Here is a 17505-nt window from a genome sequence, read left to right as displayed (position 1 = left end):
ACCCCTGCTCTATGCTAATGACCTCACATTTAATCTGTATTTGTAGTCTTTTTTTCTTGCTTCCACTTGGCATTCAGAGCACATTCAGAGAGCACAAATGACACTGAGCGTTCTGAACAGGTGTCGTGAACCCAGGGTCGTCACTGCATGCTGAAGGGTTTTGATGTTTCTGGTTCTGTCAGGTACCTGCCAGTGGATGTTGACTGTTCATAGCACCAGGGCACTGTTACGCAACATTCGTTTGTCACGGCACAAACAAACTAATGATCAACCAGGTTGCTGTCGCACTACTACGCAGGGCATTTACGAAGCAGTCGTATTGTTTAGCAATGAAAATGTCCTCAGACATTCTGATCGAATGAATGAACTACTCCAATAAAAAACTTTCAAACTGTGTTGCCAGATGTGTGTGAAACTAAGTGATAGCATTTGCATATAAGCACCAACCTTTAGCAGGCCCTGCAGATGAAGACAAATGAAGCAGACAAGAGCAATACTCCAGTAGATTTATTAATAAATTAATTTAACCTTGTGTAGAATAATTGATCCATTTCTTGATATCTTTGGGTTGCTAATATATTCTTCTGAATTTTGCATTACAAAATGTATCTTTGCTAGTTTAGCCCAAACAAACAGTACATCAATCCTTACAAATATAAAGATGGAAACCAACTGCAATTCTGTAAAAGCATCATCCTTTAAGTTCCTGATTCACACTTAGAGTCAACGGATCAAAACACACTCCCCCCGCCCCCACTGCGTGTTTGGTACAGCGGGGTCATTGTAAAAAGCTTAGCAGTGCAATAACCTTTGTACTTAGCCTTACCAGGCAGATTGAATTAAATCACTGAGCGTACCAGAACACCACCTTTGTGTGCGTTTGAAAAGAGGTGGTGGCTTGACGTCAGTGTATGTCATATTGCTTTCGTCAGGCAAATCTCCCTCTGTTCAGGTTCAAGATTTCAAGAAAAGAGATCAGCGTAGTCCACTGGGGGACTCACTCACAATTTAAATAGAATCCATTTGTTTGTTATTGCAGTACGAAATTACTTCCTATTTCTTATTAAAATGTTCCTTCTTGAGCAGCTTTCTCTGGCTTCCTCTGAATTCCCCAATCCCCGTGTATATCATTAGTAGCTGTTAAAGCGGAACCTTCGATGAAACCTGCAGCCTTGTTTTGTGCTTCTCCATTAGCTGGCAGCATTTGCTGATTCTTTTCAACTTTAGCAATTAAAACCCATGTCTGCTGCCTATGTGTAAGCCACCTTAAAATCTACTTAGGATTCAGGAAAGTCAAACAGCGTCTCAGTGCTGAGAACGTACTGCAGCCTAGACATGCATCGTAGTCATGCATATGGAAAAGCAGGGGGTAACTCTATAGTAAAAGCAGCACAGAGAAACATGCAAGTAGCAACTTCTTCTTCAGTAATGCCCCTAATGTTCATCTGGATCCCCAAACCCAAAGATCCAAAGCCCATAAACCCCTAGCTTATTTTTAATTGGTGTATGCAGCTTTAGTGAGTGACCCCGTGCGAGATGAACTGTACATAGACAACTTTCTATGCTCCCTATGAAATGCACAAAAGACAATGTGTTCTACTGAATGCAATCAAACAACAGATTAATGACTGTTTATCTAAAACATGAAGACACCGAGGAAAAAAGGTGGAATGGTGGTTGCTTGATAGAAACACCTAAGGTGTGTCTGTACAGCTACATTTATGAATTTTATGAATGAACATGGAGTGCAGTGATAAATCCAAGCGATTTACAGCATTTAGGAGGACTTCTATTGCTATCTTTAAATTACTTTCCTCACAATTCCATATAAAAACTCGGGTATGTGACTATAACCCTCTAACGTTGCTGAGTCACTGAATACAACAAGTAGTCTTTCAAGCTGAGGATTAATTGGTGGCTTTTTTTAAATATAGGTATATAGTTACAATGTTTCTCTTAAAAAAAGTTGTGCTCTTATCGTTTGGCTTTCTATTTCAGCCACTGGTTAGTGTGTGTTGGGCTGTGTGGCAGTAGGTGGCGCCCTTATGGCAACATTAGGACAGTTCCCTGTGCAAACAGTGGTTCCAGTACAGTATGTGGAAACTGCCTTGTTAACATAACAACTCAATAATAAATATCAGTGTATCAGCTGGCTCAGATACTATCTAAGGCCCTTGTTGGGTTTATAGTGACAAAATTCAAAAGCAAGTTACAGTTTAAATGTTATGAATAAATGTTAACCTTGTGGATAGAGCTAACAAATAAAAGAAGGATGCGCCAGTAACTACAAAAGATGCACTGATGCAAAGCTGGATAACTCAGATACTACTGTTTAGATCCGTCCAATCACGTTTTATACATCAAGTGGGCCAGGGTGGGACCTGAGTATTTTTGATGGCTACAGCAGATAAGATGGCTCAGTATCCTGAGAGTTGAAGGGGGTATACGAAGAGGTTGTAGTTAATGTAGTTAATCTTGTGAATGATAAAGAGGAAGAGGATGTGTGCGTCATCCCTCTTCCTACATGTCGCTGTGCTAGCTCGTCACTGGCTGTTGCTCTGAACCTTCCTCCAAACTGTTTTCTCCATCCCGAGACTTTTTCCTCCTCTTGTTACCTAGAAACAGATGAGAACATGTTGTGAAAATGCAGCAGCTCTCATCTTTATAAAGACCAAAAGCATGATACTTGTACTACTTTTAAATTACACTTGTCACAAACTGATATAACATCAGATGTACAGTATAGCAGAGCTACACCCTCAAATAAATAAATAAAACTAACTGTGTTATATTGTATGTGAGCCAGAATGGCTTAGTTGCATCTGGAGAATGAGCTTTGCAGGAAGCAGCAGGCTGTTGAGAAGGACGTAGCACATCACCTGTTGCTAAGATACACTCGGCACTGTCGCTATGTCTGACAGAAAAGTTACGGCATATCTGACAGCGTGTGTGGGAGTGCTGTCGCATTAGTGTTCATGACAAATGGCTTACTCACTCAATTTACGCAATAGCTTCTTGCCAATGTTTTCCTCAGAGCTGGACAGAGACAAAGAGCTTATGAAGGGAGAGGTGGACGGCTGAGACTCTGTAGGCACATCTGCAGGAGAAAGTGAGAGAGTAAAAGGGAGGGGGGGTGCTACGTAGATACACGGCTCACACTAGGTGACAAGTTCTGCAAAAGCTTTTGTAGAGTAGCTTTAAACTGAGATTCCTTAACTTGTGACGTAAGTAAAAAAAATACACGCTGAACTTAAAAACATCATCAACAGACTGAAACTCAAATATCAAACAAACTAAAGCTGTGGCAACCAAGCTCCTGGTTACAATCACTGGACTGAACAAAGGTGTGGTGTGATGCACGTAGGTACATTAATCTGTTTGCAATATTAATGCAAATTTGTAACATGAAAATCTTTCATTTCATTTCATTTTATTGGCTACTGACTGAAACATATGTAACCTTGTTTTGTTATACTCATATTATGTTTTCATGAACACATCCTCCACAGCTTGAAAACCATGAAATACAGAGCTATATTCACTCTTTGGCCACTTTATTAGGTACACTTAGTACCATGTTGGACCCCTTTTTTGCCGTCAGAACTGCCTTAATTCTTTATGGCATGATCATGATTACAGCACCCAGGTGCTGCAGATTTGTTGACTCCACATCCACAATATGAATCTCCCATTCCATCACATCCAAATGGACCTCTATTGGATTCAGCTCTATGGTGGCCATTTGGGTACAGTGAACTCACTGTCATGTTCAGTAGAACAGTCTGACATCATCTGAGATTTGTGAGATGTCACATTATCCTATAAACGTTGGTACTAAGGGGCCCGGACATTCTCCTCTGAACACCCAGAGAATCATCGCTCACTGAATGTTTTCTCTTTTTCAGATCATTCATCATCATTCATGGTTGTGTAGGAAAATTCCAGGGGATCAGCAGTTTCTGGCACCAACAACCATGCCACACAAGTCACCTCTCTTCCTAATTCTGACGCACAGGTTGTCCTGACATTGTCTATATGCCTAATTACTGCTACGTGAAAAAATATTTGTGTTAAACAGGAGTTTAACAGGTGTATCTAATAAAGTGACCAGTGAATGTATCCCTTTACTTATGAAAAAACACGTTTTCTGGAAACTTTTTTTTTTCCTTTGAAGATGAAAAAATTAAAATGTTTGATTGTTGGCTGTATGGAGCCGCGCTCACCATCCTCTCCATGACTTTCTGGCCGGTCCTCATGGATGTAGGGAATCTCATCCATGCGAAGGAACACGGTATCATTTGGACTTCTCTGCCCATCGGATTTACTGCCTGTAAAATGAAATTAAACAAGTAAACCACCAAAAACAAGAAGCAGCATATTTGTAACTCTACCTAAAGAGGGAGCTAGAGAGCTTAATATTATTCAAGTGTTTTGGGGGCCTCCAACAAAGAGGCTGAATATTTAAAATAGTACCCAGTGTAGGATTAAAAGTAAAAAGTTTAAATCGAGCTAAAGAGGACTTAAAACTAGCAGAGGGGGCTTAATTCTTACATGGTAATTTAAAGCTGTAAACACTTTTTTTTTTTTTTTGACAACCAGAGTGGAACCATCTGTCCACGACTTTTCTTAATGGAACTAACAAACACACAAAAGTGGGTGGCGGGCTACACACTGCATAAGACAGATGGTATGTGGGACACCCTTTAAGCCTCGAAACAAGTACAGATTGGTTGATGTCACATTTGAATGACTCTGGTGAGTGAGTCATTTTGAATATTTGCTGTTTGTGAGTCATTCTTTACGTCCGTCAGTGCCCTCCGTAATTATGTTGCACGAAGACATAAGTTTATGTTGTTTTGCATCTGTATGCCGCCACAGTGAATTGTAAATCAAACTATCAATATGTGACCGAAGTGCAGACTTTCAGCTCTATTTCAAGTGGTTTACAAAAATTTTGCATGAACTGTTTAAATATTGCAGCTATTTTTATACACATCTCCCATTTTTAAAGGTTCAAAATTAACTGGAAAACTGACTGACCAGCAGTTTCAAAGCATTTATGAGACCTGCTTCTTTGCTATTTCATGACAAATAAAGCAGATTCAAAGTGTTGAATTTCTATGTTATAGCTTTTCATTATCATTTTCTCTGATTTTAAATATGAGGCCCAATGAAATGTTAATGCAAGTAAAAAACACCATCATTAGGCATCATTAGAGACAGTGAAAACCTCACAGAGACGGTAAAAACAACAATCTGATACATTCTTAAAAAGAGTGAATGCACTGGCAACCTCAGCAACACGGAAAGGCCTAGCTGAAGAACAACTTTACATCATCTAACCAAGTCAAAAACTCTCTCGAGGAGGTTTTGAATCACTGTCAAAGCCTACGATCAAGAGACTTCTTCATGAATGGAAATTCAAAGGGTTTACAACAAGGTGCAAAGCATCGTTTACATTCCAGAACAGAAAGATCAGATTAGATTTAGCCAAAAAACCTCTAAAAGAGCTTGCACTGTTCTGAAAAAAAAAATAAAAATCACTCAACCAGATGAAAACAAGATGAACTTGTATGATTATGGTGGGAAGAGAAAAATGTGGAGAAGGAGAGAAAGGGTTTGTGATCCAGAGCATGCCACACTGTTTATCTGCTCATTATGTGCAAATGCAACAAAGACTTTCTCCAGGTCAAGAAATTAGATAGTCTTCGACAGCCAAGTCAGTCACCTGATCTCAACTCATCAGTGCGTGATGAATGCAGAATGACCCAAAAACAAGCAACAACTGGCTGCAGAAAAGGCCTGGCAGAGAATCTCAAGGGAGCAAACACAACATTTGGTAACATTTGGTGTGTTCTAGGCAGCCAAGTTTTTTCATTTTCAAGTATTAAAAACATATTTAAATTTATGTCAGCATGTCCCATTAGTTTTGAACCTCTGAAATTGGGAAAGTGTGTATAAAATTGACTGCAATTCTTAAACAGTTTGTGCACAAGTCTTGTAAAACCCCTTGAAGTGAAGTTGAAAGTCTGCAGTTCAATCACATGTTGACTTACAATCCACTGCAGTGGTGTACAGGGACAGAAGTCTTTGTACTGTATAAAAGAAACTATTTGTTCCAAGTTATGTGCTGATTTCACACATGCATACTTATGAACGAGTAGGTAAGATTAGAGGATGAAATTTTTATTATTATGAGCAGCTGATTTCATTTAATCTCTTAGTTTTGCCATAATAGTACAGCTATAGAAGATGAGCTGTAGTACAGAATAGCTCATCTTCAAATAACAACATGGGGAACAACACATCACCGGCTATCATTATGTTTGTTTAAAATAATTCAATGAATCAATGGTGTTTCTTTAAAATTCTCTATCCCTGCTTTCAAACACACAAACTTCAATTTGTGCATTTAAAGCTCGTCTTCCTCTTTGACAGAAAATTTTACCAACACAAGGAAATTCCTCATACTTCAAGTTTAGCTGGTGTAAAAACCTCGTGCTGCCTTAGAAAAATCTCATGAACAAATTACAGTTTTTAGTTGGCTTTTTGTTAAATAAAGGCATCTATATTACTTACGAACAATACGGTTTCTTTCATTGAGCTGCGAGGTGCTGCGAAGGCCACCATGGGGATGGAGATGTGCAAGGCGTGCCAGTCCCAGTCGAGTGTGTGTGTGCGTGAGGGGGAGGGCGATGCTGTGTGAGCGGGCCTCTGGGACCGGAGGCCTCCCTTTGCCATCAGGGTCCACCGCTTCTGGTGTCTGTGGGCTGCTGTCCATCCTGGTGGCCGTTAGGGCGTTGTGGTAGTGGTTTCTAGTGATCTGTGGGGCGCCAAGAAATCTGCCATTATCATAAGCGTTAGATCTGTGTGTGCGGCCACCGTTAAGAGTTGCGCATGTGGCCGAGAGGAAACGTGCACTGTGTTTAAGAAAAGGGAGGCGAGGTGAAGTGAGAGGGCACATGTACCATTTAAGGTTAAGATATTCATGCTTGAAATGGAGCTCAATTATCCGCAGTGATTAGCGGAAAGAGGCTGTGTGGTGGGAGAGTTAGAGACAGGATGTCTGTGTTCAGTCAGAAACGGGGATCAGGACATATCAAAGGCAAATCCAGCAGCAGCGGAAGCATTTTTGGGAAATTTCAAGATTAAATGGAGGGAGCTTAAAAATGCATTTTCTTCCTTTGTGGTCCCAATTTTTTCCTTCAGTGCGCAGGAAATTAGAGATTTAATTTAGCCTATAATAACAGTGGTTTTCTTCATATTTTTCTGGGTTATGTGTGTGCAGCCGTTTATGTTTGTAACCTTGATGATCTGCAGGTCTGTGAGCTGCCGGACTGAGTAGTCGGGTAAATAGACCCCTCCACCTGCAGTGAGCTGACCCACACTGCCTCCGCTCAGTAATGAATCCGACTGGTTCAGGCTGCTGGCCCGGGAGCTATACCTCTGACCTGAACAGAGCAGAAGAAGGAAACATATTTTGAGGTCTGTTTTTTTCTACATACATCATTTGTAAAGGGTCCAAATCCTTAACCAGAATAAGCATAAAGAGTTCACACAAACAAGTCCAAGTAATGTCTTTTTCTTTTATATACCTCAACAAAATGTTTAATTGTCACTTAGGAAAAAGTGTTGAGTCATATTTCTAAGCTCATTTAAGCAAATCTCATAACTCTCCTTCAGGTTTTAGTTATTCTTGAGGTACTTTAATTGTAGCTAACATTATATAATAAAACCATTTTATAATAAAAAAATCTCTTTCCTTCAGTGTTAAAAAGGTCCTTGTTTAATGAGCCATTCATATGCAAAGCAGATGATGAATAACCAGCAATCTGTCAAGAGAAATTAGGCACAATCTCAACGGTGCATGTCAGTCTTCCACATTCAATCAATCTGCTGTCACTACATTAAAGACACACACTGGCTCAGCTCCTTGGCTTAATCATCTTATTTCAGTGTAGCATGGAAGCCACAGGTAATGTCTTTGTCAGAAAAATAGGCTAAAAAAGACTTCTGGCACAGATAAAAATTAAAAGCATCAACAATCGTTCTCGTGATGTGATTCGTTTGTAACAACTTAAAAATACAGGCAAAAGTCAAAAACTGGGCCCTCGTGCTGCAGCTTTTACTTATACAGTGGGTGAAGTGGTCCAACAGGACCCTCCATGGTGCCGTATGCTGCACTGGCCACCCTCATCTTTTATCTCATGCTTGGAAAATGAAGTCATATTTGAACCCCAAATGCATTTTAAGTGACTCCCTCGCAAGTGAAAAGAAGATATCTCCCCTGCATCGCAAGAGAGCAGTAAAAATGTATTTGAACAGTAACTGAGCATGCTTGATGGAAGGTCATGCAGGTCTTTTTAATTCATCTACACTGTTTTCTTCCTGTTTTGTGTTCAGCACTGTCTAGTGAAATGGCAAGAAAAGCTATTTTTGTCAGTTCACTGCAGAGCGATGAGTCGGAAAGAGAGAAAAAAAACTGTAAAAAGCTGCTCTTTTAAGATGTGATGATTCTGCAGCTGTTTGAGAGAAAATTCTGAAATGTCCTAAGTAGGGATTTTCAGATTTTAAATGAGGTCTCGCAAATAGCTTTAAGCTCACCCTGAACATCACACGTACAAAATGTACACACTACCGCCACAAGAAACCAGGGAGAGAAAGCAAAAGACAGGCTTTCTACTTGCTCTGCAGTCTTAGCTGGATTTCATATAATCCTGTGCAGGTCATGTCCTTCCACTGGGAAATTCTCTGAAATCTCTTCTTTTAATTACTTACTTCCCACGGCTGCTGCTGCTCAGCAGGCTGACACTATACAGACACAGGGTGGCATTAAGACAGGAAAAACACTTCACCTCCCCCAATGCACTGCATGTTTTCATCATGCGAGAACCTTCAAAATTACTCATCCATATTGCTTCATATTTCCAGTGAATTACCGATAGGCAGTGGTGGGATGAGCGCTGGCATGCCATAGTAGGAAAATGCTCCGTTTTCAAACCGAAGAGCCTCTTTTCCTATCTCCACCTCCACCCGTCCCTGCAAGATTAACACAGCCATTTACATGGATTAGGTCTGAGCAGTGCGCTAATAATGTGAACAGTCAATTGATTACTCATCTAATGGAGCGTCCCACGCAGGGAAAAATGCACATTCAAATGCAAATTCACTGCCAGAACAACGCTGAGCTAATTCTTATTCACACCCTTTGCATCAGTTTAGAAGTACCTGCAGGATCAGGATGAAGTAGTCAATAGGTTTGTTTCTCTGGAAGAGGTAGTGTTGAGGAGCGTGCTTGTTCTTGGGATCGAACTTTAGGTCCTGCACAACGCTGGGATGTTTGATCAGCCGCAGCAAGATCTTTTCTGACAGGTGACACGGCCTGAAGGGCTCCACCTCTGTTGTGAAACAACACAAGTCAAGGGAGGAACACCTCGTCCCCCGGCCTTTGTTCTCATGTTATTTGCAAATGCTTAGCATTCAGCTCATGGAGACAAACACACAAATACTACCTGTAGCCAAAAAGCGGTGTGTTGCAAGTAACAGCTGGGGCGAGATGTTCACCTTCAGCTCATTTTCTGCCACTTTGAAGATAGAGAAGTCCTGCTGTTTCCTTTCATGGTTGGACACGCGCCTTTTTGTGCGATTATCAGCTATGAACAGACACAAATCCGAGAAAGTGAGTAAAAAAAACGTAGCACTTTCTCTGATAATAGGTTAGAGAAGCTAAGGAGTTCTTACCTCATTAATTAGGTTTAATTACTTAATGTGCCATATATGCAGAGCGAGGTCAATATTTTTGTTTGCACTATAATTAATTAGAAACTACTCTGATGTGGCACTAATTAATTGGTGCACCTCTATATTCTGCATGCTTAGTATATTTATCTAAAGCTGCACAGAGCTGGAGATTATCCAGTGCTGTAACCTCTGACTGATAAATTGGCTTATCCTCTGCAGAGTATTATATATATATTTATATATATTTTTTCATTAAATGCATTATTGCTACAACATTATTTCTAGAACAGCTGGGTTCATGACAAACTGTATGACAAAGCTTGAAGAGATTAGGTCCCTCATGCTCTATATAAACACACAAATATTATATGCAGACACACAGGTGCACCACTCACAGAAACTGGTTTAGACACTGTATATAATTTAAACTGCAGCACACTTATATCTTGATGTCTTCTGAGAGCAGGGGCTGCTGTGAAAACGTACAGGAGAATAACAAAGGAAACTAAAATTCAGTGAGCGAAAGCAGGTGCAGACTGGACTAGATATGAAATGAAGGGCGCTTTGCATTTGAATTCATTTGAATCCGTGGAGAGTGTTTCCAGCCAATTAAAAAATAAGGGGATTATGGCGATTATCTGAAGAGACTGGGTCATTTAGTCACATTATTTAATTAAGAATTAGGAAGGAGCTGGGAACAACAGGGGAGAGAAGGTGGAACCAATAGCAGGATGAGAAAACAGCAAAGTAGATGGACCACAAAAAACCCCATTCCATTCACAATTCATACTACAGCATTATTAGTTGCAGTCCTAATAACTGATATGGGAATTTAACCTGATTATCTGGGCATTTTCCAGTGACTGATGGAGAGCACAAAGCTGAACAAAATGCGACAGCTGCTGCAATAAATTAAGCGAAAATCTTCTCAGTAGGGGAGCTGGAAGCAATAAGACGGCCCTGATGCAGAGCTTCATAAACACTATGTTTATACATACTGTACAGATCTGTCTCATCCACAATCTCAGACTTGATGATCTCCTCTATAACGTCCTCAAGGGTGATGATGCCCATCACTTCATAGAAGGGGTCTCCCTCGCCTTCGCTGTTCACCCGCTGCACCACTGCGAGGTGGGACTTTCCTGCAGTCATCAGAAAAGAGAAGAGGACAGGTTAGAATGTTTTCAAAATGGGAGCTCGGGCTAAAAACTGCTCGTGCAATGTGCCGAGAGGCAAAGTGAGCAGATAAAAATAACTCCAGTCAACAGCCTCCAACTGGCTCTGTGCAGTCAAGATGAAAATCAGCATTAATTCACCAACTAAAAACCTGAGGGATCTATCCCAGAGGTTAAATTGAAAATGACTTCAATGCCAGACTTGCCCTTGTTTGTGTTCTCAGACAAAAAGAAAGTGGACATTGGGGGATTAGTCTCCAGACACTTTGACAGTTGGAAGACTTGGCTTCCTTACGTAAACACTGAGATTACACAATCAGTCTGGGGATGCCTGCATCTGCTGAATAAACTGCCCATGCTGCTGCCACCTCGGTAAGCACTCATGCCCACACGTACACACACACCCACAGCACATCTGTACACATCCATGAGCAAACCTCACTGCGACTGTGTTTAGCTGAACGCGACAAGCCTGTCGGACACACTGACGTAGCTCGCCAGCATCATCCTCGCAACGACACGATAGAGCGAATGTGACAAGAAGTCAACGCCGCAACCAAACTCAAACATACAAGGACAGAAAAGTACAAAAAAATAATTATCAACACAAACAAGTTGCTCTATATTGATATTTTTTTTATTATCATTAGTTTCTGTTCCACTCACTTAAAAAATCAGATATGTTGAAATATGCTGAACTCATCAGTCTGTTCTGCTTTCATCAACACAAGTTAGTCTGGTGACCAAATAAGTTACCTAACCAAAATGATGTCACTAGACCACAGGTTCCAACAGACACATAAAAAAAAAGTCTCCAGCCTCACTTTGAATAAAATCTGTGGCTCAAATAAGATGGGCCGATTTAGGGGATCATCGCCAAGGGATAAAATGGATCAAATGCTTTAATCCACTGCAACAAGAGAAAAAAAATCTGATTGACTGACTGGCAGTCGTATCCAAATATGAACCTCTGGGTTGTGAGGGATTGACTGAGATGGTGAGGTTGCACTCACTCAGGTCGATGTCTCTGCAGAGCTCAGGTGAGTCAGCGACGGATTTGCTCTCAGCTGCTGATGTGCCTGGGCACCGCATTACATCATTCATATGTTACATAATACTCTTGCAGAACGACGCACACTTACTCACACACGCAGACACACATGCCCGGAGCAAAACTGGGTCCTCCATGGTTGTCCCTTTTGCAAAACGTTTCTGCTCTACCACTTTCAGTGGCTCCGTCAGTCTATGTTAGAAAACTGTGTTTTAGATTGCGCATATGTTGGTACCTATTTCTATCTGCTTATTTAACCACAGCATTAAAGCCATAATGAGATCTAGAATAAAATATTTCATTTTATGTCTCCGGAGCAGTAATTTTCCTCTACACTGGTGCACAAACAGCTTATGAAAACAGTTGGTTTAAACTGTGTCTACCTTCTGTGGTTTGTTAATTAAGTCTGGGCTTATTTTTGTAGTATAGTTGCGGCGTTGCCTTCTTGTAACATTCACTCTATTGAGTCGTTGCAGGGATGATGCTGTATTAAAGTGGCTTATTTTCCAAAATATGTGTAATTGAATCTATTCAGCTCTGTTTTAGATACAAGTCTTTACTTTGTGTGTGTGTGTGTATATATACGCACACACATGATAAATGTGTTATAATTGTATAATGCTGTTTAGAGTTCAACCAAAAGCAATATTAAAAGGAAAAACTGTCTATCTTTAATGCATTCTAGTAAAATTTATAATGCAGTGTTTTATAGGGGTGTTGCTACTATTACTTAAGAATAATATAAGAATAATAACCTTGTCTTTTCCTAATAAAAATCAATTATTTACAGCAGCATAAAACACTCTGGCTGCAAAAGCTTAAATGTATAAAGGGAAGTTTGCTCTGGTCTTAAGGTTTCGTACATCAGCTCAGTCAATTTGATTGCCAAGTGCTGTGTGTTAGCTTTACATTGAGCAGGCTTACATCAATATAAGAGCAACTGTTTGAGAATGTAATCCTCTTATAGTGTACTTTCCAAGGGTTGGGTGTTCGCAAATAATATGAGAGATAACATAATGTCTGAAACTGTCATATTTAAAATCTTTTGCAGCCTGAAGGCTCTGACACACAAACACAAGAAGGTGCCATGGGAAAGCTTTCCAGGCTTTTACTGCAGCCATCTTCAAATCTTACTCGTTGTGAAGTCTCAATATCTTTTTTCTGGTCTTCAGGAATCAGTTGATTCTGCTTATTGGTAGCTGAGGATATCCAACCTCTTCACCCTGAAAATTTCTTTGTTGTCATGTGTTTAGAATAACCGTCCTGTTGCATGATAAAAATTCACCCTGAGAGTTTTGATGTGTATGACTCAGAGTGAGCAGGCTACTTATCCTGGCGCTTCACCAGCAGAATGAATAAATAGACAGTTATAAATAAAAGCCAGTGTGCCTGTTCATTTGGCAGCCATACACACCCAAGCCATAAGAGGAGTACCACTATGCTTGACATATGAGGTGGTATGCTTTGACTCATAAACTGTTTCTTTTTATTCTCTGGTATTTCCTCTTTCATTTGGATAGTGGCTGATGTTTATTTCAACAATCCTTAGGATTTGCCTTCCACGACTCCCCCGGCCTTCCTTTTGTATGTTTTTGTAAAGTGCATTCCATCTTTTTATTTTAGATGTTTGCAGGATTTTGTATCTCGTGTTGAATTGTCTGAGGTTGTGGTCATTAAGTATTCTCTTTGTTGATGGCTGACAAAGAAAAACATGCCTCTAAAGAACATTGTGGAAAGCATTTTTGAGTTGCTGTGCAATCATAAAGGGGGGTTTTCTTCAGCATGAACATCCACAAGAAAAGCAGCTTCTTTGCTATCGATTTTGGAAAGACTTTTATATATGTCTGATAGATTTTTACTTGTTTAATTGCATTATCTTTTTCACTTGCTCTGTCACTTTTTTACCAAACAATTTTAAAAAATAAAAAAAGATAATTGTAGCTGAGACTGGAGAATCTTTCTATTTCAACTTGAATGTTTATGAGGGCTGAAAAACTGAAAAATGCTAACTGTCTGCATGGCTAAGTTCTCCACTCAACAGTATGTTTGCAGGCGATAGTTTCTTCCTGGTGACATTTCCATTCTTTACTCTAACACAGACCTCACCTCTGCCCACCAACCATCTCAGTGAGACATCATCACAGCTTCCAGCCAGGCTTCCTGACCAGCAGGAGGCTTTTAGCCATGAAAGCAAAGTCGGAGGGAGGTGAGAGAGGAAGGGAAAGGTTGGAGCTGAATTTTTCATGGTTGCTCTGCAGGGTTGGTTGGCGATGACCTACAGAGTGGAAGGAACTTCAAAGTCACAGTGGGCTGACAATTAAGTGTGCACAAATAATGTAAAGGTGAAACCAGGCTTCACACCCAAGAGAGACACACAAGCGATGCCGACACACATATGGGTCAAGTGTGAGCTCATGGATCACTTGTGCCAGACCAAAGCTATATTTCATAATCCCAGGCACGGTGAAGTGTAGTGGACCTCCTGAACTGTAAGTGGCAACATAATTCATTACCCTGCCAAGGCCAGCTGCATTCAGCTGACATGTATTGCCCTTTCTTTGTCTATAAAACAGATTTCCATCCTTGCATAACAGCTGTGGCAGTGGCTTCTCGTGTGTCTTTATTTTACAGTGTGATACTGTCAGTCGAGCAGTCAGAGGTTTTCGCTACTGAGCACTAAATCTGAATCATATTTAATGTTATCAAGCCTGAACATAGTCCCTAAATAGAGGCAATGCACTTTTCCTCTATAGTAAACAGATGCTATCACTGCATGTGCGGCAATACTGTCAATTCACTTATCAGCAAAGATGGCTATCAGAGGAGAGAGAAAGACGAATTCTGGTGTAGGCAAATCGTGCAAAATTCCTTTTTTGATACAGTTTAGCATTTCAAGCATTTTAAGTGAGGAGCCGATAACTGATACTTGCATAGAAATGGGGTACCGAGCATGGGGCCAGATGAAGTTCACAGTGTTGTCATGGGAAAACGACTTAAATCTCTCTCATCACATAAATTCTTAAGATAACCCTATTATGGTAGCCTCTAAACTCTAGCTGAACCAAACACACTGTGTGACACAGTATCAGATTTCACATATGTCTCTCACTGCTCTGGGGATCAAAGGGCTTTACTGGCAGGCCCACTTTGAGCCAATGGGCTGATGTATACATTGACTTCTGGACTGAAAATGTAGTTCTTAAGTGCACAGTCACTTCAAAGAACATTTAACTCCTAACTGGTGGGAGGCTGCTTTAAAACATATGGCGCCTCACATGCTCAGCTGACTTCTTACTCATAAGTTGTGTATAGGTCCTAGACAGGACACACAGGGAGATATGGAGACTGCAGAGACCAAACCTCTGATATGATTTAAAGTGAAGCGAGTTACCTCTCTTAAATTCCTCCAGCATCACGTCCAGCTTGGTGTCACTGAAGACGCAGTGCATGGGATGCTTGTAAAACTGAGTAATTGTTTTCAAAGGAGTGCAATCGTCAGGATCCACGAAGGCTAAATCTTTGACAAAAAGGATGTCTACAATGTTGGACCTTTCGTTCTCATAAACAGGGATGCGTGTGAAACCGCTCTGCATCACATCTGACATGGTGCAGAAGTCCAGCACAGCATCTGAGGACAGCATGTAACAGTCTGACAGCGGTGTCAGCACATCCTCTACGGTCTTGGTCCTAAGCTCCAGGGCTCCCTGAATAATGTTGAGCTCCTCTTTGACCAGGTCGTGGTAGGGGTCTGTGACACGCAGCATGGCCACCAGTTTCTCCCTGGTGTAAAAGTTGCTGATTTCTTGGTGCAGCATAATGTCCAGAATCTTGGAGACCGGGTAGGCGATGGGGAAAAATATCAGCATCAACAGGCGGGTCGCGCACAGGGTCTTGGATGCGATGGCGAGACTGTGCCTGGATGCCACCGAGTGAGGTAAAATCTCGCCAATAAAAAATATCCCCAGAGTGCATGAGGCAGTGGAGAGAGCGGTCATTCCTAAAATCTGGCACATCCACACCACAAAACACGTGTTTGTAAGCACGTTACCCAGCACCACAGTGCAAAGGATGTAATTGCCATGTTTACGCACTGACTCTATTTTTCGCGCGTATTTCTGTTCTTTCTCTGTGCCGCTGTTCTGCAGGACCCGCAACTCGACCGGGTCCAGAGACAGCATGCTAATATTCAGCCCGCTGCACAGAGCAGACAGCCCCAACAAGAGCACAGAGACTCCTGCTTGCAGCCAAGCATCTGCCTCTGGAGGTCTCTCCACCACGGCCAACCAGAAGTCTTTGGTGCTCAAGTGCTCCCATTTCACTCCATCGAACGCGCACATGGAGTAGTATTTGATCACCTCGTCTCTGCGCAGGTCTTTGGCGAGCAGCTCCACTAAGACTGAGTTATGACTTGAGGTGGATCTGAAGGAACCCAGCAGCTCGATGTCTGAGCTCCGGGCATTCTCCTCTTCGCATGGATTCCCCCTGGACAGGAGCGGACTTTCTGCATCTCCACTGTCCCCACCTGGTTCCTCTATAAACGCGATCCACGGAGCGGCAGGTGCTGCGTCCGGTCTGCCGCTGATGTTCAGGATGTTGGGATTTTCGGTAGCTGGAGAAGCGGAGTAGTAAACCCTCAGCATGAAGCGGGTCCCCTCGGTAGCCCTCAATATCCCATCCTGCACGGACAGTTCTCCGCTCTGGGTGTCTTCAGGCCGGACACCGAGCAGCGCCGCTGTCTTGGCCGGCAGAGAGGAGATGGTGACGGTAAGAAAGAGGAGGGAGAGCCGGCGCGGATGCAGGATGCTGCAGAGAGCATCCGCAGCATCCGCAGCCATCATGCTGAATGAGCCGCTGAAGGACACGGGAGAACTGGGTCACGTGGTTTGCGGATGGGATGGATGGAGCAGCTGGGTAACATGCCACGGAGAGAGAGAGCAGAGAGGAATTCAAGTGTGTGTGCGTATGTGTGTGTGTGTTTGTGGGCTGGCACCTTAAATATAAATGACAAACCCTGACGTAAGCCTCGCTTTTTTTGCTTTCTGCCGCTTTCTATAAATAGAAAGCAGGAAATGCCCAATCATTTATGATTCATGCGACAGAGCACCTACAACTACGCCAGAGGAAGATATTTACTTGCTAAATAGTAAGGAGATACAAGCTGAATACAAAAAAGATTGGGATGTGTATCAAGAAAGCAAATCAATAGAAAGAAATGCTATGTTGTGTTGTGTGCCAGTTTGTGCGTTAGTGCAGAGCTCAGACTCTTATTTCATTATTATTTTTAGTTATTTTTTTATTTATTTTAAACTCCCCGCTAGATGGCAGCATCGCCACCTGTTTTCGGTGTAGTACAGTTTGAAAAACTGTACTTGTTGGCTTTTAAGCATAAACACATAAATGTAATGTGTTTCTAAAATCTCTGTTATAATAGTTTGTGTTTTAGTATCCGCATCCCTTAACAAATTAAAACAAAATGTCGCTGTCTCTAAATCTACTTTAAAACAACACTCACACATTTTATATATATGTAAATATATA

General features: G+C 41.5%; 1 protein-coding gene across 1 annotated transcript; it reads right to left on the bottom strand.

The window, feature by feature from the left end:
* Positions 1 to 502: 502 nt before the first annotated feature.
* On the bottom strand, positions 503 to 17154 carry LOC116335150 (metal transporter CNNM1). Its single transcript, XM_031758758.2, has 10 exons — positions 15359 to 17154; positions 10740 to 10883; positions 9513 to 9653; positions 9229 to 9398; positions 8940 to 9039; positions 7306 to 7451; positions 6580 to 6823; positions 4224 to 4328; positions 2996 to 3097; positions 503 to 2615 (listed from the first exon to the last, which is right to left on the bottom strand). Exons 1-10 carry the CDS (start codon positions 16803 to 16805, stop codon positions 2536 to 2538), a joined length of 2679 nt encoding a protein of 892 aa, XP_031614618.2. The 5' UTR covers positions 16806 to 17154; the 3' UTR covers positions 503 to 2535.
* Positions 17155 to 17505: the final 351 nt, after the last annotated feature.

Source organism: Oreochromis aureus, linkage group 13, assembly GCF_013358895.1.
Source record: "Oreochromis aureus strain Israel breed Guangdong linkage group 13, ZZ_aureus, whole genome shotgun sequence".
NCBI classification, from domain to species: domain Eukaryota; kingdom Metazoa; phylum Chordata; class Actinopteri; order Cichliformes; family Cichlidae; genus Oreochromis; species Oreochromis aureus.
This window is presented reverse-complemented; position numbering and strand designations above follow the sequence as displayed.